Source organism: Balaenoptera acutorostrata, chromosome 16 (assembly GCF_949987535.1).
Source record: "Balaenoptera acutorostrata chromosome 16, mBalAcu1.1, whole genome shotgun sequence".
NCBI classification, from domain to species: Eukaryota; Metazoa; Chordata; class Mammalia; order Artiodactyla; family Balaenopteridae; genus Balaenoptera; species Balaenoptera acutorostrata.
Window position 1 is genome coordinate 5,235,680 of NC_080079.1, and position 26,716 is coordinate 5,262,395.

The 26,716-nt window shown below is 41.7% G+C and overlaps 1 protein-coding gene and 1 pseudogene across 2 annotated transcripts in view; one reads left to right on the top strand and one right to left on the bottom strand.

Annotated features, from left to right (window-relative positions):
* Positions 1 to 26,716, bottom strand: part of DOCK1 (dedicator of cytokinesis 1) — a 532,415-nt gene that overhangs the window by 205,870 nt on the left and 299,829 nt on the right. For both annotated transcript variants that reach the window (XM_057531553.1, XM_057531554.1), the window contains exon 28: positions 3,700 to 3,801. In XM_057531553.1, coding sequence (XP_057387536.1) covers positions 3,700 to 3,801 — 102 coding nt within the window. The remainder of the gene's footprint in view (positions 1 to 3,699; positions 3,802 to 26,716) is intronic.
* On the top strand, positions 19,466 to 20,228 carry LOC103010646 (acidic leucine-rich nuclear phosphoprotein 32 family member B-like; annotated as a pseudogene).

Below are 26,716 nucleotides of genomic sequence, written 5' to 3' on the forward strand. Positions count from 1 at the left end.
CCCCCAAACTCATCATCCAGTGGAGACAGTCTTCAATAAAGCTTCATCTATGAGGAATGGTCACAAGAAATAAAGAAACGGATGTTCAGAGCAAGGCTCCTCCTCCTACTCATGACGTTCTCTACACAGGCTTGCGGATCACCCTTCGGTGGCCATTTCACATGGAAATCAAGGCTCTTTAAGACCAGGCCTTGCTAGTTAAAATTCAAGGTTCCCATCTTTTAAGTGAATAGAGCAGATGGCAGACTTGACTCTCTACCTGGTAGACAGGTGGTCACAACACATTTGACACTGATCAGTGAAAAAGCTGTCTCACCCCACCCTTAAGAGCAGTGTGGAAACACTGGAACCTCAGTAATTTGTTTCTCTGGAGGCTTAACTATATCTGTCTGATTTACCCAGCGAACTCTTGCTGGTTTTAAACATCATCTCTCATGTACACTGTGCTCTGCAACAAGAGTTGAGAGTTTAATACACTCTCATTTAGTGTATTAAAATGCACTAATAACCAAGACATCAAGATGACAACAAAACACACCTGACAGCACAGCTGATTCACTTGCGTTTTATGGGTTATCCTCTATGGATAGAACAGTTTTCCTCAAGTTGAAAAGAAAAAGAAAAAAAAGAAAAGCAAATATCTACTCCCAACAGATGCTGGGGCATAAGGAGTAAAGTTCTGTACTTTTCACTCTCTGGAAACAGACTAACGTAAATGCTCTCCAAGAAATTTTTACAACAATCTCTTTAGTTAAAATTAAAAGACTTTTCAACGCCAAAAAAAAAAAAAAAAAAAAAAAAAAAAGACCAGGCCTGTCCAACAGCAGCATGTTTCCTAGGCAAGGACAGTCACCTGGCAAAGATTCTTGCTTTCAGAATCCCCGTGAGCATCCTCACTGCTTTCCATTTGTGAGGAGTCACTCTGGACCACCCCAGCACAGGCTGATGGTTGACTGGGATGGACGAGGTACAAGGGAAGGGGCAGGGGGCGATAGCCACCAGGTGAGGTCAAGGCAGGTGTCGGGTAGGGGATCCCAGCAGGGGTTGGGATGGAAGCTGAACGGAGGCAGGAGGGTAATCCAGGAAGAGGACGCTGAGAGCTCAGAGCTCTGCCTGACCAGCTTCCCTACATAACCTACAACTGGACAGGACTGGGAGAGGCCACAGAAAGAGGTGGGAATGCACGGTAGCCTGTGTCTGCCCCTGGGTCCTCCTTGGATATGAGAGGGACCCTACAGCCTGGTTCTCCCAACCTTCGCTGTCCTGTATCCTGCATTCACTCAACCTGTAACCAATAAGCGTTACTTCCACCTGCACTGTTCTTGGATACATCATTATTCACTCAGTCACTCCACAAACATTCCTTTATGGCCATTTAGTGGGAAGTTGGGACAAGTGTCAAGAGTACAGGCTCCCCTGGAAGGTCCAGAGTACTCCTCGTCACCTCTGATCTTACTACGGACACTGAGTAAGTTCTCCACCTGTGGTCCTGCTTCAGTAACTCGGACACAAGACAGCTAGCAGCCCCTTCTTCAGGCCAGCATCTCCACTGCAGAAGAACTTAAAGACCCCGCATGGCTCACCATCCTAAAGGGACTGTCTCTATTATGAGAGAGTTTTGAGCCAAACATGTCCACGCTTTTCCTCTCCTGGATTAGTCTTTCCGTTTCATGCTGTGGTCCATCCTTTCACTGTCTTGGGGTCCAAAGGGTCATTTGAGAGACTGTAAAAGTACCAGTTCTGAGGCCTGTGACTTTGGTGTTGATAATAACTGAGATTTTGTATGGGAATGACTCATCCAACCAAGAAAGAGCTAAATTTGAAAACCTGAAGTAGCACTTCTTACAAGGAAGTAGTCTTGAGAAAATGGTCTAGGCTATTCGTACACTGCATTACTAATAAACTTCCAATTATTTAACACAAAATGATCTTTCATTTTTGTGAGCATTTGTCCAAGTAGAAAAATAGTCAAATACTCTCTATGTATAGTTAATAGATAGGAACACATTTTACAAAGGTTCTGACAGATTAACAACAATTAAAAAAGGTTTACAATCCTTGCAGTATGAATTCATGATATCCAAACCACAAATGCCATTTTATAATGGAAATCAAATTGTCTGCAAATAATTGATGTTCTGAACTACTGTGTCTAAGGAACCAAAATCCCTTGGGAAATCAGGACCACAACATGCAACAAGTATCTGATGATCTACTCTGTGCAAGGAGAGAGGGTACACACTTGGAATTCAGCAAATTACAGTCATTTTTAAACACTATTTTGTATAATCGCTTTTCACAATACATTGAAGCTTCCCTATCCACAGCAACACTGAATAATTCAGATTAAATATTTTTAACAGTTTGCATGAATCGTATGATTTTGATCATGTGACTATTCTGATAAAGGGCAAATAATTAAATGGAGTCCTAAGTTTTCAGCACAGGTAATGCTTCTCATTCTGAAAGGTTTATTATCCAGCCTGAAGTGTTGTCTAGGAAATTGTTCATAAAGGTTCAGCTACAACTATCCTTCCCCTGATCAAACATGAGGCATGAAATGTTTCACATGGCAAATCTGATTCCACTATGCCATGACTGCTGAAGAATCACAGGATATAATCACATGTGCTATATGTTACACGCATGAGTACAGTCCTACATTAAACTGCTCGTTAACATTTTTAAAGAAGACTAAACACAGAGACACACAAACACATACACACACATTCTTGCTCCTTGACTTTTATTTAAGGAAAATTGCTATGATTTTAAGGTATAAATCCATTTTTGTATCTTTAGAAATTTAAATACATATATTTATTATTATTTATTATAATATTAAATATATATATAAAATTTAAATATACATATGCACGCACACACACATATAGCAGCAACAGTTAATAAGGTAGTTTTTTTTATTAGAATTAATCCTTTGGCAAAAAGCCTTAAATGCATTGTCTCTATCCCTTAATAAGACTGATGTAAAGTGCAACCAACCTTGTTCTGGAAATGCTAGTAGAACTTGCTGTAGTCTATAGGAATCTAGGGGCCCCAGAAATGGAGTCTGTGTTCCCAGACAGGACAGCCGAGGTAGACATCTACTCAGAAACTCTGCAGACACATTGGCTGCGGCTTCGCAGAAGACATCTGCTGTATGGCCCTGCGATGTCAGCTTGTTAGGGACAGAGCTCCTAAGTTCCCCTCTGTACGTCTCCTAATTAAGTTGTATCATAGTCTCACTGAGGATGACTAGAGAATTATTTCGAGAAATGCTAATGAGCTTCCGTGACTAGAGCTAATTAATAACGGAGCACAATTTAAGGCTGAAAATGCTCCCTGGCTTCTGCTATTGAAAGCCAATCAATAAATGAACAGCAGTTAATGACAGACTCTCCATGGGTAACATCTCCAAATTTTCCGTGACCACAAAGCATGGGAGAGAAAAGAAAAAAGAAAAGGGATTTTTCTCGGCTGACACCCTGAGTCACTCCCCAGGTCAGCACGAGGAGAGAGTCTGTATCATGACCCTTATCTTCTTACAAACACGCCTTTAAGTTAGACCATCCCTGGTGGCTTCTGAAATCAAGTGGAGGCAAGTCCAAAATCGTATTGAAAATGGAAATACTTACAGCAGCGTTTTGCCTAAAATGCTGGCCTCAAAACACAGTTATAGAAAGTCAAAGTTATACTCACCACCACGTCGGTCCTCATTTTCCCAAAAGTCTTGATCAAATGGGCATAATGATAATCTTCCATTTGTCGTAAAATAGCTGTCATACAGGCCACGAAGTTTCCCTGTAGACAAATCAAAAGACACAATTAGATGAGGAGACAACAACACTCATGGGAGAAACTGATGTAAACTAAGAGTCGGGGATCAAAGCCCATCAGGGAGAAGCCATGTGCCAGGCTGGCCAGCTAAGTGACCGGTCATTCCAGCCTCACCATCTTTTCTTTTGCTACATTTCCTTCTAACTACATTAAATGTTTCCTGATACATGACTGTCCAGTCTGGAAAAAACAAGCTTGAAATATTCTTGCATTAAATATGTGCAGTGAAAGACAGGCTCGAAACCGCCACCACTGCGTTGTGTTCCCTGGAAAGTTGCTGCCCCTGTTATCAGGCAAAGCGTGTGTGCAGCCCCTGCTCCCGGGCTGTGGCAAAGAGAGGACTTTTATTTCCCAAAATCTGCCTCTATCCCCCTTGGCCAATTTGGAGGCAATAGCCACCGACTCCACAATGAGTTATGGCTCACTTCTCCTCCACCAGAAGCATGTGAGGAGGAATGCAGCCTCCTCAGAATGTAAAGTGGGAGAGACGGGAATTTCTCATACCAGACAGAGCTGGCAGGAAAGGAAAGGAAGGGGAAAAAAGAAACCACCAAACAAAATCAAGACATGGAGAAACTGAGGGGCCAGAGCACTTAGCAACAGAAGTGCCCAGCATGCAAGTGGCTGTGCGTGTGGACGCGTTTGCGTGTGCAGGTCTGTGCACCTGTGTGTGTGTGTGTGTGCAGACACACTAAGGGGGATTTGGTCTAGCAGGGGAGCAAGGGGTGAAGCAGTCCCACTGCCATTAACTGCAATGTATCACTTCTGGGGTTCACGGCTAACAATTCCCTAAAAGACTTCTTTGCTTTTAAATATTTTCCCCTAAAATAATGATATTTCAAGAAACAGAGGACATATATTTTCTCCCATTAAACCAGCACAAGTCTGGTAAAATTATAGGATGAGATATACTTTGAGACATGTCCTTAATTTTGCCTTATTAAATGAGTTCACAAATTGCATTCTTTTACTAACTGTTTTACTAGCAATGTATTTGAATGCCTAAATATCCCTTGTACTCATTTCAAATGCATGCTCTACAGTGAAATGTTAAAGTCCAAAATTTTTTCAGATCCATTTTATATCTATAGTATACATATATGCTTCCAAATGGGTCCTCAGAGGATGCATTACGTAAGTTGAACAAATAAAATAATGATAATAAGGTATCTTCCATTTGCCCAGAAATGTAAACTATTTATGAATGATGATAATTGCTGAAATTTAGATTTCAAGTTGGTGTTCAGGGAAAGAGCTAAATAATGCTTGTTTTCCTTTGGAGGAATGATTCGTAAAATGGTAAAATGTCTATTTATGAGTATACACTTTTGAAATATGTAAATATTTGGCATCCTGTTGAGCTCAAGAGAAGCCGCCTTTGTATCTTCTTTACTCCTCATGAGATGCCACCTTTGGGATAACAGTCTTCATAATTTTACACGTTGACCAATTGCAATATGTCAGGCGCTGTGCTGAGGCCATTAGAACCATGGCCTCATTCAATCACAGCACAGATTCTCATCTCGTCCCATTTTATAGGCAGTAAAACTGAGGCTGAGTGGTGTTCCCCTCTCGATGAGAATATGGAAAACCAGCTGTGAACCCAGCACACCAGCTACAAGGTGGGTGCTTAGCAGCTGAGCTAATTTTCCTCTTATCCAGATAGGCATTTTAATTCTTTTTCTGAGAAATCTGAGGTCACTGACAATGGCCAACATGAAGTAGAGACTTCATGCACTTCTGTGGTCATCAGAGTAAGTTGGGAAGAGGATGAGGAAATGGAAAGGCGGCCATAGACAGTGTCCCAATTTCTACCCTGACTGAGGTGGCTGTGACCTGGACTCCAGCCTACTAGACAGGGAGCTTTTCTAGAGCAAGAAAAGGCCTACATCAGTCAAGGTTCACCTAACAGGGGCTCAGATTAATTCTCTGCAGGTCAAAAGAGTTAAAGAATAGGGACTTACAAATTAGAATCATTGAAATCACAAAGCTAGCTATGTATAATTCAAAGCAATAGACATATGTACTGCACTTAAGATATCAAGTTGAAAGTGGAAGAAAAGAAGACCCCAGAGCAGTCCTGAAAATGCAAAGGACATGCACACTGAGTAACATTAATGGAAAAAAAACTAGATCATCAGGAGTCTGGCCAGATACTCGAACAGGTGACGTGGACATACTCAATTAGGGAGCAGAGTGCCATGTAATGCTGAAAATTCATGCAAGGCAAAGGCTAGGGGAACTGACACGATGCATAAAATGAAAAACTGAAGAGAACGTAGCAATTTCCATAAAGCAAGTCCTGGGAATACTTAAATGGCCGGTCGGGAAGCCTTCTCTTTGGATGAGAACATCACAGAAAGGGCAACCAAATGGCCTCTTATTTAACTGTAATGGGGACTAATTGGAGTAGCCCAGAGAAAGGGTCAGAGGCAGGTCATCGCCATGAGTTAGAGGTCAAAAGGCCAGCAGGTGCAAATGTGCTCTTTACTTAAGGAAATGTTCCAGAAGCAATCTGTACTGTTCAGTCTTTCTTAGAGGAAGCAAATCTTGCTATGTCAGCCCTTTTCTAAGCTGAAGCTTTAGACCCCACTAGGAAAGAGGTAATATGCCTGTCAAATTTCACAGAAAGGCTCCCCCTTTCCTTTGGAATGGAGTCCCATCCATGGGGGCCAGTATCTTTAGAGAAGAAGCATAGCGGACGCTCTGCAGCATGACTGCCCACGTGAACTCAGCGGAACCCTCTAGAGCAGAGTGGTGGGTTTTTACGGGTAGATTAAATGCAGGTATTTACGGAAGCTGTATTTGAAACCAATCATACACTAGAAACAGAAATGGGGGAGAGCTGTGAAAAGAAACTTATTCTGCAGGCTCAGAATAAAATCACTATTCTATGCTTTGTCGTTGATTTATTGGAAATGCAATTTAGAAGTCCTAGGAAGCTTTCATGTCAGACAGTGGGTGGGTGGGCAGGTAGGCTGGTGGTGATTGTGCAGAATTCTTCCTGGAACCTGAGCCTGGGGACGGGGTTCCAGCCCCAGTGGCTGAGTAAAAATGAGTAAATAAATGAAAATAAGACATCTTCCTTATGACTTCAAAGTGATGCAAAATAGGGACAGAGAAATCAGGAGGCAGTGGCAGAAATTTTAAAAATCAGGTCATGGAGAGAAAGCCTCATAAACAAAAAATGTGAACTTCATTAGTAATCAGAGATGAAAACGGTATATCATGATTTGCCTGCCGAAATAGCAGAGGAGTATTTAAGTGACGATAATGTCAGCAAGGGCGCGGGGATGAGCACTCTTAGATGCCACTGGTGGGACCATAAATTGCTATAACCTTTTAAAAAAGTGATTTGGCAATAGGTTTGCAAAGTCTTGGGGAAAAAAATACTCATCTCCTCAGGGTAATTCTACTTCTAACAAGCCGCCCAAGGAAGTAATTCAGAATTAGAAATTTTATGCCCAAAGATGCCCATTGCACCACTGAAAACATCTCAATGTTCAACAGCTAGGAACTGTATAAGTAATATGAGACTTTGTAAGATGGCAAGATAAAATACAGAATGCCCAGCTCAATCTGAATCTCAGATAAATAAGTATGTCCCAAATTTTGCATTGGAAATTTCACATCAGACATTCATATACTAATAAAACAATCTGTTGTTTACCTGAAGTTGATTTTTATTTGCTAAATCATGTAACCATACCATAGTTTTCTGATGAAATATTATGCAACCATCAAATACTAATCATGAAAACATGAACTATTTTAATAACATAAGAAAATGCTCAACGATGAAAATCAGACATAATTATGGTATATACTTTTCAGCAAAACAAAGAATATAAATATAGCATAGGAAAAAAATAAAAAAGAAGAAACAATTGGAAGCAAAGACACCAGACAGTCGTGGGATGGGAGGAGGAGCCCAGATTACTTTTATAATGGAAAATATATTAGTATTTTATTTTTTATATAAATTTTTATTGATTGATTGATTGATTTTTGGCTGCATAGGTTCTTTGTTGCTGCACGCGGGCTTTCTCTAGTTGCAGTGAGCGGAGGCTTCTCTTGTTGCAGCGAACGGGCTCCCGGCGCGCTCTTCAGTAGTTGTGACATGCAGGCTCAGTAGTTGTGGCTTGTGGGCTCTAGAGCACAGGCTCAGTAGTTGTGGCGCACAGGCTTAGTTGCTCCACGGCATGTGGGTTCTTCCTGGACCGGGGCTCGAACCTGTGTCCCCTGCATTGGCAGGTGGATTCTTAACCGCTGCGCCACCAGGGAAGTCCCTATATTAGTATTTTAAAAGGTAGTCGTGAGAGAAACAGATGAGATCTCCTCTTTCTCCCCCTGCCCGTGAGTCCCCATTTCGTACTCCCTTATCCTCAAAAATCTCTTTCATGGGGCTCCCCCGTCCACGAGGACTAGGTCACTGCTGCTCAAGCCCTGGACTGAACTTGCCTCTGAGCCCTCCCTCCTAGAACTACCCTCAATGCCCCAGTTTTAAATCTGTCTGGCACCCCAGTGCTCTAGGCAGGTGGACAGGTAGAATGGAGGATAGGTAGGACGGAGGACAGGTAGGAAGGAGGACGGGCGGGAAGGAGGACGGGCGGGAAGGAGGACGGGCGGGACGGAGGATGTGCGGGAGGGAGGACAGGTGGGAGGGAGGACAGGTGGGACGGAGGACGGGTAGGAAGGAGGACGGGTAGGAGGGAGGACGGGTAGGAGGGAGGACGGGCAGGAAGGAGGACGGGCAGGAGGGAGGACGGGCAGGAGGGAGGACGGGCAGGACCGAGGACGGGCAGGAGGGAGGACGGGCAGGACGGAGGACGGGCAGGAAGGAGGATGGGCAGGACGGAGGACGGGCAGGAGGGAGGACGGGCAGGAGGGAGGACGGGCAGGAGGGAGGATGGGCAGGAGGGAGGACGGGTAGGAGGGAGGACGGGTAGGAGGGAGGACGGGTAGAATGGAGCACTGGTGGCGGAGCAGGGGACACTGAGTGGCAGGCTAGTGAACGCACAAAGTCCCTACAGGATATAGAGACAAAAGGTTTTAAAAAAAGAACAGATTTTGGAGAACGGGAACTTAGGATGAGTTCTTTTCAATGGTATCTTTGTCATCTTTGGCTAGTCTAAGGTCCAAGACTGAGTACATGAATTAGAAGGAAAAATCCCAAGGATATGAACTCACAGTCCTGAGTTGTGAAGGGGTGCTTCCTTTATGTAATAACATCAGGACAGAGTTATGTGGCTTGAACAATAAAGTATGAAACTGCTCTTGGTAATTCCATCAACCAGTCCAGAATGTTTCATATGACCGCAGAGCTCACATTGTGCATGGGGCACTCGGCACAGGCAGAAAATTTAACTCTCTTCCAAGTGTTCTAAACGCTAAGGGATTTGGGGGCAGCTCCAAACCACAGAAGCTATTGGAGATGCGGAGAGAGCCCCAGGAGCATGGAGTCTGGAGGATGGGCACCAGGCCTGAATCAGAGGAGAATCTATTATTTGAATCGGGGATTACATTTCTTGGTGGCCAGCGATGACATGTTAAAAATTTTAAACGTGTTTTCACGAAGGCAAGTGCTTTGAAGAGGAATTCTCATTTATATGTTTCATTTCAAATATATCAATGAAAACAAACCTACTTCATCACCATTAAAAAATTAAAGAAAAAGTAATCCTCCAGTGATACTGCTAAATGACACTGGGCAGGAATTGTAGTAAAGACAGGAAGATGGATGGCTTGGTGGATTCTGTATGACTTTTGATTTGGGGAGCATTCCAGCCGGAGAGTCAATACTGTACAGCAACATCATGAGGATGAAGATTTGGGAAAGGGAATGTAGTTGAGAGCTGGGTGCTCTGTTTCAAAGGCGGGGGTGACGTGAAATAAATCCCCGTACGGATGAGTTCTTGGACAGATGAGGAGAAAGCCCTCGAGAACGCAAAGGCTTTCTGTTTTCAAGAGGGAAAGCCAGTGGTGAAACATTTAAAGGTTCTATTTGTTACAACGAAATTTAAGAGAGAAAAAGAGGGAGTCCAAAAAGATAACACAAAGAATATCCCCAAACATCATTAACTGGCCCAAAGCGTCCTCCAAAGTCTCTGTAGAGTTGATGTTTGTGAAAATATAAGCAGGGGGCTTCCACGTAACAAATTTAAAACAATGAAAACACAAACTCATCTGTCTCCTCACATTAAACTGACAATAAAAAAACTTTCTAAAACTCACAAACCAGATAGCTAGTGGGAAGCAGCCGCATAGCACAGGAAGATCAGCTCGGTGCTTTGACCACCTAGAGGGGTGGGATAGGGAGGTTGGGAGGGAGATGCAAGATGGAGGGGATATGGGGATATATGGATATGTATAGCTGATTCACTTTGTTATACAGCAGAAACTAACACAACAATGTAAAGCAATTATACTCCAATAAAGATGTTAAAAAAAAAAAAACTCACAAACCCACAAAGACCAAGAGAATAAGAAGAGACACAACTACAGACAAGAGAATTCTGAAAGCTGACAAGTCGATGCAGGAATGGTTACTGGCTGCCCTGGAGGCAGGAAGGGAGTGAATATCTATCAGGAATCCTGTCGATTCTGGGCAGAGAACCCTAGGAAGGCTCAGAAACTGGAGGTGCCAGGTACTCAGAAAGCGAGGCTGCATGTCAAGTGGAAACCAAAAGCACTGATGTCTTTAAAACGTGGCCAATATGCCCACCCCAGCACATCCACCAAGGGAACCCCGCTCACTCCCGGCAGGGAACCAAGTGTTCATCCTCTGGACAAAGCGAAAGAGACAGCGTGGCAGGAGCCACCTGGCTGAGACTATCCAATGATAAGAAGCCAACCACTGGGGGCTTCCCTGGTGGTGCAGTGGTTGGAAATCCGCCGGCCAATGCAGGGGGCATGGGTTTGAGCCCTGCTCTGGGAGGATCCCACATGCCGCGGAGCAACTAAGCCCGTGAGCCACAACTACTGAGCCTATGCTCTAGAGCCTGTGAGCCACAACTACTGAGCCCACATGCCACAACTACTGAGCCCACGTGCCTAGAGCCCGTGCTCCGCAACAAGAGAAGCCACCGCAATGAGAAGCCTGAGCACCGCAACGAAGAGTAGCCCCCACTCGCCACAACTAGAGAAAGCCCGCACGCAGCAACGAAGACCCAACGCAGCCAAAAATAAATAAATTAAATTAAAAAAAAAAGAAGCCAATCACTGTAAACTCCCCACTCTGCTCGGCTCAGCTCCCAGCAAATCAGCAAGGCTCAGCCCCTCCACCAGGCTTAGCCCCATAGCAAACTGGAACAGGAGACTGGAAGAATCCTCTTTGGAGAAACTGACCAGCCCAAGAGCATACCCACTAACTTCCTATGGAGGTTCTGACAGCGTGAGAGCCCAGCCCACAGTGGTTTGCCATGCAGCGAAGCCCACCAGCCTCCAAGCTCTGTGAGAAAAGTCAACCAAGTATTAATAAAGGAGACCTGAACAAACAAAAACAGAAGCCAGAGGAATGAAAGAAAATTTAGAAAATATAAGAAAATTCAAAGAAATATCATTATTTTCCTCAGGTAGATAGGAGATTATATCCATAAAACAAGAACATAATGTTATAAAAAGAAAAAAAGGAACAAAGACAAAGAAATGCTTCTGGAATATTTCAGCTGTATTAGCAAAAATAAATATTTTAATAGAAGCGTTGGGATAAAAAACTAATGAAATCCTCCAAAAGTAGAACAAGAAGACACACAGAGAGAGAGAAAAAATTCCATTTACAAAAGCATCGAAAAAATACTTAAGAATAAATTTAACTTGGTCCCCGAAAACTAGAAGGTAGTGTTGAAAGAAATAAAAGAGGACCTAAATAAATAGAAAGATACCCCATGTTCATGGATTAGAAGACTTAATATCGTTAACATGGCTATACTCTCCAAATTGAGGTACAGATTCAACCCAATCCCTATCAAAATTCCAGCTGGCTGCTTTGCAGAAATTGACAAGCCAGTCACAGATGATCATATTTTGCATAATTCTATTTCTAGAAAATGTCCAGGATAGGCAAACCTATAAAAGCAGAAAGTTAGATTTGTGATTGCCAAGGGCTGGAGGTTTGGGGGGAAATGGGGAGTGACTGCTATTGCGTACAGGTTTCCTTTGAGGATGATGACAGTATTCTATAATTGATCATGGTAATGGTTAAACAACTCTGTGACTACAGTTAAAACCCTTAAATCGTTCACATTAAATAGATGAATTTTATGGCATACAAATTAGATCTCAATAAAGCTGTCAAAATTTTAAATAAAAGTTAATTAATTAAAAGATGTAAGATAACTTTTCTAAAATGTCACGCATATACAAAATGAAAGGGCCCACTGTGTGTCAAGCATGACCCAGACTCATATTTGTGAGATTTTGGAACACTATGGATAGAACAATGAATCTCAAACATTCAAGAACAAACGAAAAGCAAAAAGAGTTGCAGGTATGGATCGGGAATTGATCATGGAGGGGACGGTGAAGGGGCAGCTAATTCTCAGGGCAAGTCAAACTATCTGTCCTTGTAAACCAAGTAATATACTATTCTGATTTAAAACAATAACCTACTTGGAAAACTCCTTCTAATTCTACGATCCTTGTGAAATTGTTCTTTCTCTCTAGATTTGTGAAATAGATACAAGTCAGTTTTTTTCACCTTTGCTTTGATTTCTTCACTTACATGTTTTCCCGTCATATGAAATTACTTAACCCTTTTAGGATGGGGGTTACAAGGAAGAAATGATAATGCAGATAGAACAATGGTGTAAAATGAAGGACAGAAGACAGTGTCCCACGTGAAAAACATCAGAAGGCAAAAGTCACTGCTGTACTTCGCAGAGTATTTCACGTCTTGTTAATTAAATATGTGCTTAAGCATAAGATACAACAAAACGGCTGAATCAGGTACTGTTGTTAACACTGAGGTTCTTGGAAAAATAAATATTCACTCACATCATTTGAACTTAGTACATCTTTCCCAGAAATACAATCCATGGCGAAATTGAGGGCTGTCTTTTGTTCCCTTTCTCATTTAAAGATAAATTCAGTCCCATGAATCCTTTATCCAAAGTATGGTTAATTTTTACTTATTTAGTTTCCAAAATATTGTGATCCCTTATTTTATCAATATAAAGGGCCATAGAGCGAGGGATGTTTGTAAAAAGAAGCTATACAAAATTAAAAATAGAAGAGTTGAGAAACTAATGTCATCTATTAGCTCTTTACAACTACTAGCAACAAAACTAAACCTGAATCTTAAATTGAAATTAAATGCTAGTATTTCATATCATTGCAGACACTATAAGGAAAGAAATCTAATTTTAAAAACAAAATCATTTTCCATTTTACAGTGGCAGTAATTGTAAGAAGATGTTTATAGGATGAATATACCAAAAGGGACTATCTGGATCTTGCATTAATCATAAAAGTTATTTGCTGCTTATTCAATGTAATAAATTAAACACATATTCACATTTGCTATAAGGGATGAAAATAAATTACAATCAAATTTTATGTATACAATTATACTTTATGTAATAATCAGGAATATATACTTTGTATACAACTTCTTGATAGAATTCATTTGTTGCTAACATAAGTCAGAGTACAGCAGAAAATTTTATATTTATTTTCATAAACTCAGAAAATCAGATAATTTAAAATAATCAGATTTTTCAAATGTTCTCCCATGATATATAGTAACTGTAAATACACTGCAATAGAAACAAGAGTAATTGAGTCTTAATAAAATTTTGCCTTTGAAGGAGGATCAATGCGCCACACATTTTTTAAATTGACTTCTGTCCATAAAGGACACTCTTACCATCACAGTTATAGATAAAAGTTGAAACTCTTTACTGGATGAAATGAAATTCCTCTATAGGAATCATAAATGGATGCTGTCCCTCAATATTATTTATATTGGTTACATGAGTCAGTGAGGAGAAAACTATGTCACATACCAAGGGTTAAAAAAAATTAATGAATCTTTAAGGAGAATAAAATATATTTGGGAATATGAGATTATTGTATAAAAGAAACAGGGATGATCTCATTTATAAGATATTATTTCTTAGGAAATAGTTACTTATACATAAATAAATACATCTATTGTGTGCAGATACAGGCTCAAACGCTACACATCACATCACCCATAGCTCGTCTGCTTACGACTGCGTAAGCACCCAAAGTGATTTAGGCTCTAAGTGCCTTGGGGTTTATTTTCAAAATCTCCTACTATGGGGAAGTGGGACTCAATCTGGGGGGTACCCAAGAGAACTTTTGCAGAGCAATGTACCTGTCGAGCAGGTGTGTAAGAAAACACTGCAAGTATGAAGCACACCCCACTGGGGCTGCACGCCCATCTCATCTCCCTTCACCACAGTCCTGAGGAAATCGAAGGTCCCCAAGGTTCGGAGGAGAAGGAGCCACTTGGAACATACCATAAGAAAGTGGGGGGAAAAGGCCAAAATGATGAAAAGATTCAAAATGTAGCAGAGTATTAACAAGTGCAACACTCAACTCACACTCAAAGAGTGGGTGCTGTGTTGAAAGCATGGAGTTCCGGGGCTTGGTCGGGTGAGTAAACACAGCGCCGCCCAGGAGGAGCACACACAGGGGGCCTGGGACCAAGGGGACCAAGACAGGACGACGAGGATGCTGGAAGAGGCCACGCTGGCCACAGTGGGACACCTGCGACACCCGAGTGTCGCAATGAACAAGGAGAGCAATGGATTACAACGCATGGAAAGTCCTTGAGTCTATGCTGATACACGAACAAGGGGATTGGTGAGGTGGGTGGCACTGGAAGGAGAGGCAAAGGTAAGGTTCTTTTCGTACAGACCAAACAATGTAGAAGGGATGAGAAAATTAGGAAATCACCAGTTTCAGCTCCTAAAGCAATGGTTGATTCCAGCAAGGATCCTCAATGGTGGTTGAAACTATTAGGTCAAAGGTCCTTGGGGATGAAGATACTCAATCTGAAAGTATCCCCCCACGCATTCTTCCTCATTACAGCTGTGCCCCCCGGTTTGATGGAATGTGAAGGACACATTATCGCTGAGGTAGTATTTTATGCCAAAAATGTTAAATCATGAGGAATAATTTTTTGAGGAAAACATCCTTACCCTAGTTTTTTTCAGGGGGTGTATAGAGGATATTAACTCCTTTTTACAGATAAGAGTATAGAGAGAGTTTAAGCCACCTGGCCAATATACAATTAGAAGATGAGAAGAGCAAGAAACAGCCCTCAGACCAAAGTTTAAGAAAAAAAAAAGGAAGAAGGAGGAGGAGGAGGAAGAAAGGGAAGAAGGGGCAGGGGAGGGGGAAGAAGAAGAAGGGGGAGGGGACGGGAGAGAGAGCAGTAGACAGATCCAGATTATGGGACACTGGACAAGACCACTGGCCTGGGCCCAGTGTCCGGCTACATACACAAATGATGGCTATAATGGTGGTGGTGGTGATAATGACGGATAAAACACACAAAAAACACACAAGAATACTTTAAGGTCATGAAATTTGTATGCTGAAGTCACGAAACGTTCAAAACAGAGTCAAAGAATACCTAAAAAAACTGGAGATACATATTATGTTCATGCTTTGGAAGAATCAATATAGTTAGGATGTCAAGTGATCTACAGTCAGCAGGAGGTTATTGTAGAAATTAACAATCTGATTCTAAACTTCAAGTGGAAAAGCAAATAATGTGAAACAGCCAAAGAAATCTTGAATATTGTTAAAGGACACACACTATCTGCTTTTACAATTTACTATAAAGCTACAGATATTAAGACTGTGTGGTACTGGTGAAAAAGGCCTATAGATGAAAAAACCTGACCGCACACCTATGGTTAACAGATTTTCAACAAAGGTGCCAAGAAAATTCAATGAAAAAGTATAATCTTTTCAACAAGTGGTATTTTCAAACGGTACAATTAGACACATATGAAAAGTCTCAAAGAAAAAGGCATGGGGTGGGGAGATAGAATTGATCCTCTGCACCATATACAAAAATCAACACAAAATGTATCACAGACGTAAATGCAAAACCCCCAAAACAGTAAAACTTCTAGAAGAAAACACAAGGAAAACCTTTCTGACCTTGGATTTGGCATATATTTCTTGGGATACAAAAAGCATGAAACATAAAAGAAAAAAATGACCAATAGAACTTCTTCAAAATCAAAAACATTTGCTCTTTGAAAGACATTGAAAAGAAGGTGAAAAGGCAGACTGCAGAACTGGAGAAAATATTTGCAAAACACACCTCAGACAAAGGGCTTGTATCCAGAATATATAAAGAATTCTGAAAACTCAATTAACAACCAACCAAATCGAAAAATTGGCAAAAAAATTTAAAGAGACATTTCACTTAAAAGGAGATACAAATGGCCGAGACAGACATGAAACCATGTTCAGTGTCACTAATTATTAGGAAAATGCAAATTAAAACAACAATGAGATACCACTACACACCTATTAGAATGGCTAAAGTTTTTTAAAAAAAAAAAAGCAGGAAGTTGCAGAACAGACATTCTCCTATGTTGCTGGTCTGAAGGCAAAAGGATACAGACATTTTGGAAAAGGTCTGGCAGGACCCAACCTTCCTGCTTCTAGGTATTTACCCAAGAGAAATGAAAACATATATCCACACAAAGACCTCTATACAAATATTTATAGACAGTCTTAGTCTTAATTGCCAAACATGGAGACACCTTACATGTCTATTACTTAGTAAGTGGATCAACAGACCGTGGTAAATCCATATGACGGAATAGTCTGAGCAATACAATGGACCTACTACTGAATAAATAAATGTGCATCATTCTCAAACACCAAGGGTTTCTTTTGTTTTAAAAAAAAACAAAACTGTGCTAACTGAAAGACGTCAACACAAAAGGCGACACAGTGTATAAATTCATTTCTGTGACATTCTAGAAACCCAAAACTACAATGACAAAGGGGAGAAGGTTGACTCCAGAGGGGAATGATGAGGGACTTTTTTAGGCATATTACAATACTCTAAACTTGTATTTGGTGGTGATTACACAACTGTATATATCCATCAAAATTCAGAACTAAAAAGGGTGAATTTTACTATATGATCATATATATATATATATATGATCATACAGTAAAAAGAAGAAGATATATATAAAGAACACTTGAAAATCATAATATCCCCATAAGATGATACGCAACTAATATTGATATTTTAGCGGATTCATTCTTGCTGTCACATATATAGAAAGAGACTAGTTTTAATGAACATTGGATCATACTTCAGTTACTATAGCTTTAGCTTTCAAATGGTTTGTTACCTGTAGTACAAGTCCTACATCATCACCCTTGGTTTTCACATTTCCCTGAGTGTCCATGCCAATCTATTCTTCCACATGAACTTTAGAACCACATTACTGAGTTTGAAACAAGTTCCACTGGAATTGAAATTGAGGTGGCATTGAATTTTTAAATTCATTGAGAAGGCTTATGATAGCAGCCTTCTCAATTACACACACCCAGTGCCTCTCCATTTGTTCAAGTCTCTTTTGAGGCCATTCAGGAATATTTTGTGGTTTTCATCCTATGGATCTTAAACGGCTCTTGTATTATTGTTCCTAGTGGGAGGAGAGCTTTTTTTTCCAAAAGGTTTTAAATTTTTCTCTATATTTTTATTTGTATACTTGGGAAAACCATTGACTGTGATGTGTAAAGTTTATAATTGAACTTGCAGAATTCTGTCATTACTCCCTATAGTCTGTTATGGGGGGGTGTGTGGAGGGGGGGCTGGGGAGAGATGCTGAAACAGACCAAGCCAACATCTGTCAATAATTTCGTGTTGTCCTTTCCAATCGCTATAAGCTGTATTTCTGTTTCTGGACTTACTACACAGGCCCTCACCACCAAGACAATGACAAGCTGTAATAAGAGCCAGCATCTTTGGTTTTTTTTTTAGAGATTTTAATGGACATGCATGCCTTTAGGGTCTAATGTTTTATTTTTATTTTTTTAATTGAGATTTAATTGACATAGTTTAAGGCATACAATGTGTTGATTTCATACATTTATATATTGCACTACAATCACAACTTAAGGTTAGCTAAAACATCTATCATGTCCCATAATTGCCATTTTTATGGGTGGTGAGAATATTTAATATCTAGTCTCCTGGATATTGGCTTAAGATAGACCTTAAGATGTTAAGGAAAATTCCTAACCTAGAGATCATCTCTGACAAAATATGTGAAGCTAAACAAATAGGATTATGGATATTACTAAAATATAAGAGTTTTATATTGAAGGGCAAAAAGATCCAGCAATAAAATCACGCATCAAAAGAGCACATAGGGGGCTTCCCTGGTGGCGCAGTGGTTGAGAATCTGCCTGCGAATGCAGGGGACATGGGTTCGAGCCCTGGTCTGGGAAGATCCCACATGCCGCGGAGCAACTGGGCCTGTGAGCCACAACTACTGAGCCTGTGCGTCTGGAGCCTGTGCTCCGCAACAAGAGAGGCCGCGATGGTGAGGGGCCCGCACACCGCGATGAAGAGTGGCCCCCACTCGCCACAACTAGAGAAAGCCCTCGCACAGAAACAAAGACCCAACACAGCCAAAAATTAATTAATTAATTAATTAATTAATTAAAAAAAAAAAAGAGCACATAGGGATGCTGTTAAATTTTACTAAGGGGGCAAGAAAGGTACCGCCCCCAAAAATAAATATGTAAGGTCAAGCTATAATAAAACAAAACTTAGAAGAGGGACATTTCTTTATAAATCCCATTTCCTAGGAAGGGCATCATTGAACAAACACTTACAGAGGCACACTGCGTTAGGCACTATTCTTGAAGCCCTCATGAAACTCACATTCTATTGGCCAGAGTGTGTTGATAGGGAGCTTACTGTCAGCTAAATTTAAACAAGAGCTTCACTCAACCCTGACAAGTGAAGCTCTTGTTTAAAGCTCCTTAGTATCTTAAGGAGACCCTCTGGTACCTGCTCTGAGGTATCATCATGCACTTGGCAAGTATACACTGTAGATACTGTCACATCACATTTTGCAAAAACAAGACAAAACCAAAACCCCTTCCAAGATGTTGAGAAAAATATTCAAGGGGATATCAATCAAAATATACAGCGAGTACCCAGAGTTATGTACACATTATTCACATCTATCTATTCCTACACAGACTTAATGAAAATACTAGAAGAAGCCATTCCCCTACTCTTATCAAAATTTAGAGCTGTGTCTTCTTATTACCAATCATAATGGTGACCACCACAGTTTTCATTAGGGAATATAAAACATTGGTTTTTTTAAGATTAATCTCTTTGAAACAAATTCACATATTTTGAAGATTAATGTTTTAACATGACAATCATAGACATTTCAGGTACTTGACTCACGCATAAAAATAAAAAGGAAGCATCGGATCCGGGGGCTCCACTCGCCTGCCCGCATGCCACATGCCGCCCGGGACCGCTCAGACCCCTTCCGACAGCCCTCTCTGTGCAGGCTGGGACGCCTCTCCCCCGTCCGCCCCCGCCGCGGAAAGTTAAGTTTGAAGACAGGGCGGCGGGGAGAGAAACATGGACAAGAAGAGGACGATCCACCTGGGGCTGAGGAACTGGACCCTGGCAGCTGTTCAAGAACTTGTCCTGGACAATTGCACATCAAATGATGGGAAAATTGAGGGCTTAACGGCTGAATGTGTGAACTTAGAGTTCCTCAGTTTAATAAATGTAGGCTTGATTTCAGTTTCAAATCTCCCCAAACTACCTAAATTGAAAAAGCTTGAGCTCAGTGACAACTAAATCTTGGGAGATCTGGATATATCAGCAGAAAAACTTCCAAATCTTACACATCTAAACTTAAGTGGAAATAAACTGAAAGATATCAGCACCCTGGAACCTTTGAAACAGTTGGAATGTCTGAAGAGCCTGGATCTGTTTAACTGTGAGGTTACTAACCTGACTGACTACAGAGAGAGTGTCTTCAAGCTCCTGCCCCAGCTGACCTACCTAGATGGCTATGACCGAGAGGATCACGGTGTCCAACTCAGATGCCGAGGTGGATGGTGTGGATGAAGAAGAGGACGATGAAGGAGGAGAAGATGAGGACCAGGAGGAGGAGGAGGATGGTGAGGAAGAAGAGTGTGATGATGAAGACGATGAAGATGAAGACGAAGTCAGTGGGGAGGAAGACACATTCACATCATGGGGACATGATGGAGAAGCTGATGAAGATGAAGATGAAGATGGTGAGGATGAAGATGAGGAGGAAGAAGAGGAAGAAATCGGGAAAGGTGAAAAGAGGAAGAGAGAAACAGATGATGAAGGCGAAGATGATTAAGACCCCAAATAACCTGCAAAAAAAGAACTGTTCGGGATTGGCTGGACTGCTCACATGGATTTGGTAGCTGTTTAAGGAAAAAAAAAAGAAAAAAAAAGGTAGCTGTGAGTACAAACCCCAGGACACCCACCACCCAAAGAGCCAAAGAATAGTTTCTGTGACATTCCGCCTTCCTCCATTTAGTCCCTCTTAGAAATCCACCACCAAGCTTGGGGACTTCACCCCAACCAAATTACAAGCGCTGTTAGGTTTTTGTGTAAGACTCTTGCTGTCGCGTGGAGAGCTGTGATTGGTGAGTCAACCATCCGTGACTGCCAGTTACACTGAGATTGTAACAGCATTTTTACGTTCTGTACAACAAAGAAGCTTTGTAAATAAAATCTTAACACTTAAGAAAAAGAAAGAAAGAAAGGAAGCATCACAAATCACATTGGTTTCCCTTCACCTGAACTCAAAACTCTCGTCACAAGTCACATTGAGAAGATCTAAATTGGGAGCCACTTTTCAACAGATGTTCAGCCAAGATTTTTTTTTTTTTTTTAATTAATCTTGCTTAGACAAGATCTTAACAGCATGTAGTGGAAGGTAAATCCACAAAGTCGTACTATAATGACTAATTTCAATTACTTTCCAGAATCACTCCTTGTTTGCAAAATTGAGTATGTTTTTCACAAGCTAATTATCTGGCTACACAGTTAAAAGTCTGCAAAATGTAGTGATCCGAGTTCCTGTCTCAACAAGAAGTACACGGGATAATGAAGCCCATTAGTTTTGCATTTAAATCAGCTGTTTTGGTGTCATGATGGGGCAAAAAGCAGAATTCTAGACTGATCAGTTAAAGAGAAGCACAGTCAATAGGAGGTATTTGTTTGAAAGAACTGGAAACTTCACACAACTACACGGGAATTCTGGAAAGGAAAGCACCATTATTGGGGATAAAACCATTATCACAAATAATAATTTCTAATGTCGACCAATGAATGCGCCTACAAGGCCATCCATGAGCTGCCCCACCTCTCCACAAAATACCCCTGACTCCATCTCTGATATGAGCTGAATTTTGTCCCCCCTCCCCTGCAAATTCATATGTTGAAGTCCTAACCCCCCAGAACCTCAGAACGTAAATGTATTTGAAGATGGGGTCTTTAAAGAGACAATTAAGGTAAAATAAGGTCATTAAGGTGGCCCTCATTCAATATTACTGGTACTCCTTCACGAAGAGGAGATTAGGACACAGACACACACAGAAGGAGGGCCATGTGAAGATGCAGTAAGAAGACGGCCATCTACTAGCCAAGGAGAGAGACTTCAGAAGAAACCAACTCAGCAGGACACCTTGATATTGGACTTCTGGCCTCTAGGACGATAAGGAATGAATTTTGGTTGTTTAAGCCACCCACTCTGTGGCTTTTGTTATGGCAGCCCTAGAACCTAATATAACCTCATGGCTTCAGTCACAGTCTCCATGGGGTCTTAGAACTTGCCCAGCTTCTCCCCTTAAGAGGCTGCCCTGCCTGTGTCCTCTGATGAAGGCTCCTCCCCAAGGAGACCGCCTTACTCGCACCCCCTTCCTCCAGCGTGTGGCTACAGGGCCTGCCTCCCCAGTACTGATGCTGCCCCATCCCAGTCAAAGCTGGACCCCCGCTCAGGCCCCAGAACACCCCATCCTCTTACACCACCTTCTCCTGCACCAGTTACCTTCATACACAGTCACATAATCCACCTACTTATTAGAACTGTTGTTGATCAACTCTCCCCACTGGAATATAAACTCCAAGAGGGCGGGGATCACTGTTTCACTCGCCAACCAAGCTCTAATGCCAAGAAAAGAGCAATAAATCCTTTGACGAGGCAGAATGAATGCCCGTGCTGTTGTCATTAAAAAAAAAAAAAAAAAATTAAAGCGAAAAAAGGCCTAATATAAACAAATAAAAGGGAAATTATTCAGTCCAGCAAAGGCCATAATTGGAAATAAGGACAGACTGATTCTATCAATTAAAAAAAAATGTACTTCTAATGAAGTTACCAATTTCTTTCTAGTCTTTTTAAAGATCCCTAAACCTACTGTTAAATAACACTTTTCTAAAGAAATTCATGTACCAAAGTATTTTTTACAATCAACTTGAAATGTATGTTCTGAGACGTTGACAATACTACCAGAATTTTTTGGTATCTAATAATACTGAATTCACGTTACTTAGCAAAATGTCTCTGTGGTGGGGTTTGCTGTGAGGGCATCTAAATGTAAGAAACTACCCTGGGGATTCGCCATCTACCTTTTCTCTAAAGAGAGCTCTTTCTCTCTGGGTTATCATATTCAAAGCAAATTTAAACGCTGTCCTGGAAAAAAAGAATTGCCAGATGAGCCTTAAAGCAAAGCTGCCTGGTCATTTAATGGACATTGCATTGATAACGACAACCTGATATGCTAGAAAATTTGTGCACTTTTGTACATGGAGTAAAAGCCCAGGGCCCTGTTGTAAGACATGGTCTGGGAATCTATTTACTGGGCAGTGATAGGTGTGTACAGGTGCAGCCCGTGGCTTCCATCCCACGCAAAGCTTCACCTGAGTCACATCACGTCATTGTAATAAGTCTCCATCAAAACACGGGGCAAAGGCAAAAACCAAACAAGAGTGCGCTGGTAGCCACCCAGAGATCATAATGCAGCCACGTAATCCAGCAAAACTGAGGAAGCAGAAAACCTCATTTTGCTTACAGGCTTTGTAGAGCGTTTGAGAGAACATTCCGCCAAGCGCACTGTGCTGCGCCCCGCCCCACAGATGAGAGAGAAAGAGTCTTCCCACCACCTGGGGTCCCGGGCACTTTCCTGTGACTCAGGCAACACCTTTCTGGAGGGTCTCCTCATCTACACTCCATCAGGAAGGAGAGAAGCCCTGCAGCCAGATGATTCAACTCCCCTCCCTCTACAACCTGTGAGCAAAATCCATTCGTACGAAAAATAGGCGAGGGCAAATGTGGCTCGTTTTGAAATATTAAAATTATCGTCATAGACCACAGAATGCAGAGAAGAGTGTGTTGAAGCCAGGACATTAACCCAGCATGTGTATATCACCATTTAAAAAAAAGTCTGCTTTGAAAGAACAGAGAAATTCAAAAACATACAAAGAAATATGTGTGATCAAGGGGATCTTTATAATCTGACAGAGAAAAGAACATATTTATTTATTATTTTGAGTTGCTAATGGCTTCAATAAAATTCTGAGAAAATTTTGATATAATTAGAGTCTTGTTAGGATAATGAGGTATTTATATGGTTCACATTTCTTGTGTATTTGATAAGTCCTTACGTTGGCATAATTGCTATGAAATAAATTTCTATAAAGTCAAAAAAATAAAAATAATAAAATCATCTTCAAATTTCTAATATTTTCATGATTTTACCAGATGGAAAATCTACTCGGTTACTAACAAGTATCAGTTATAGGGTAGGCAGTAAAATTTAAGCTAAGGGTTATAAAGGTAATGGGGAAGAGATCAGTCAGAGCTCACGAACATCCAATAGAGCAGGTTTATGTAAGGCTCAAAATGTCCTACCTTGTTGCATGTTACTCGGAGGGAGCTGAGGGGGATTGCTAGGAATCCACGCTCAGCCCAGCCTGAAAGTCACTCCGAGATCTGGCTTCCAGATCTGACTGTGTCTGAGCCGCAGTGAAACCTCACCAGCAGCGCCCCAATGGGAGAGTCACAGATCAAAGGCGGCTCATCCTGATTCTGCCAGCATGGAAGGAAGTGTGAGGTTCTCACTGCCTGGAACCCTGAGAACAGGAGGAAGGGTTGGCATCACTATGGCCCCGCCCCGTTCTACACACTACCTGCCCTTTATAACTGGCCATGAAGTAATAAGCCTTTTCCAACCAGAGGGCAGCATTTCCAGGAAGAGCAGGGTAATTTCCAGGGGAACCAGGATCGGGGTAAAGTGTCCAGACCATCCGCTGCAGCCAGGCATTTCAGATAAAGGGCTGCTGGCGGACGGCTCAGAATGAAGCCAGTAGAGGACGAGAGAGCCCATCTCACATCCATTTCTTGTCTGCTTCCTGCCCATCAGGTGGGTGCTCAGGGCATGTCTGAGGATACAGAACGGAGGCCTTAGGAACACCGTTTGTAAAATGCATTGGTTACAAATGGTCGCCAACCATGCCGCAGCTGAGGGAGGCCCACACTGGCAGAGAGTTACAAGTCTCAATCACCTTCCCCTGCCCTCGGAAGCTCTTATGATGGCCAGGTGTCTTCACCTAGCGAGTACATTCATGCTGCCCTGACCCCGAGAGAGGGTGTCCAGGACAGGAGCTCTGGAGCAACAAGGACAAAGACTAAGCCAAGTGCAAGGGATAAAGGAGAGGACAGGCAGGGCAATGCATTACAGGTGTGATCTCCAGCAAGCAATCGAGAGCTACCTGGTGAGTGGGAGGAGTCAAGAACGGCCACACGGGGGAGCTGACTGTACACTAGGACCTCGGAATCATCCACTCACTTATCAACACACACACGCATCACTACTTGCTACAGGGCCAGGTCCTGTGCTGGGGCTTGGAATATGAATGGAAATAAGCCACAGGTGCCTGCCCCGGTGTCTGGTGAGAAAAGACCCATTAAAGAGCAGTTGTATTAGCGTGGCAGGGTCAAGATGGGGTGACACGGGTGCTGGCGGGGAATGGAACAGGGGCACCCAGCCCGGTGGAACTGGGAAGAAAAGTGGGAGAAATTCAGTGCAGGCGGAGATGCTCTCTAATCACAATGGTGAAGGTCCCAGGAGCCTGGGAGCTGGGAGCCCAACAGGCCCCTTTGTGGGAGCTGGTCAGAGAGGCAGAACGTAAGATAGAAGCAAAGACAGGGCAGCGACCTCAATGCTCAACTTTATTTGCCTCCAAGTTTCCTCTGCCTTATACATAGTTACTCTCTTTGCCAATTAGATCCTACGCCAGTCCACAAGAACCATCAATATGATGGGGATAGAAAGTTGCCTATTAGGAAAATTTCAAAACATCAACAACTTTGGTGCTCACTTAGAAAGCAGCATATTGTATTAACTACTTCTTACGGATGACAGGTTTCATCTTGCTTTCTCTTTGCATACTCTTGTACAGGAATGCAAATCCTTCCCTGGCAATTACAGAGTGAAATAGTGGAAAAGATACTTTTGCAACAACTTGTAATCTTCTAAGCTATGTATCCAGCAGCTAGAACTCGGAAGGCTAACTTCTCTGCATTCTTCCAAAGCAACCCTCACTCCTTGGAGAGGAATCCTTCAATCTAATTGTAGTTAATTAGACAAAACTGATTAAGCCCTACATTTGGTTGCTGGCAGTCTGGATCAACATGAGATGGTGAACAGAATAAACAAAGAAAAGGACGGGCTTGGCTGCATCCTATGTTGTGCCCTTTCTCTGGGATCTAAAAGGAAAGAATGATGATCAGAGAAAATGTCAAGATTCACAAAGCAGAGGACACACCATGGGCTCACCTGTCCTCTTCAGGGAAGTCTCTGACACACTGCTCTCTTGCCTGTAGCACTGATGCAGTAAGTGAGGCAACTCTATGCTTGACTGACTAAAACTTCTTCCTTTCCCGTCATTACCAATAAAACACTCAATTATAAAAATTTTTAAAAGTCAGTTTAGTACTTAGAAAATTCAGTTATGAGGGGCCTGCAAACAAATTACAATTCTTGTTCCCATCTATTACTTTGTGTACTTTTGACACATAACAACATATGAATTCCAAACCTCTCTCGTTCAGATTTACTGGCAGAGAGAGAATAGTTAATCGGTGGAAAATGTGAATTTCAGGATATATTTTGTAAACATTGATTTTATGTACATAAAGGAACTTACTCAAAACTAGAGTACAAAAGTATATATAATAATTTTTCTGATACTTCTAATTTAATGGTTACATATAACTTTTTCTTATTCCAACAGCACAGTTAACATATTCAAGTTCATTAAAATGTATTTTAACTTTCTACTAGTCTGAGCTTAAGCAAATTTTTTATCATATACACTCCTTTTTGCCCTTCCACAAAACTCCTGCTTTAAATTCTCGTTTATTTTTATTTGAAATTCTTTATGACAAGTAACTTAAGCCATGGTAAAAAAAAAAATGTATACACGTTTTAAAACAGTATTTCATTTTTTGTTTTGTTTTGTTTTTTAAAGCATTTTTTAAATTAATTAATTAATTAATTAATTTTTGGCTGTGTTGGGTCTTCGTTTCTGTGCGAGGGCTTTTCTCTAGTTGCGGCAAGTGGGGGCCACTCCTCATCGCGGTGCGCGGGCCTCTCACTATCACGGCCTCTCTTGTTGCGGAGCACAGGCTCCAGACGCGCAGGCTCAGTAGTTATGGCTCACGGGCCTAGTTGCTCCGCAGCATGTGGGATCTTCCCAGACCAGGGCTCGAACCCGTGTCCCCTGCATTAGCAGGCAGATTCTCAACCACTGCGCCACCAGGGAAGCCCTAAAACAGTA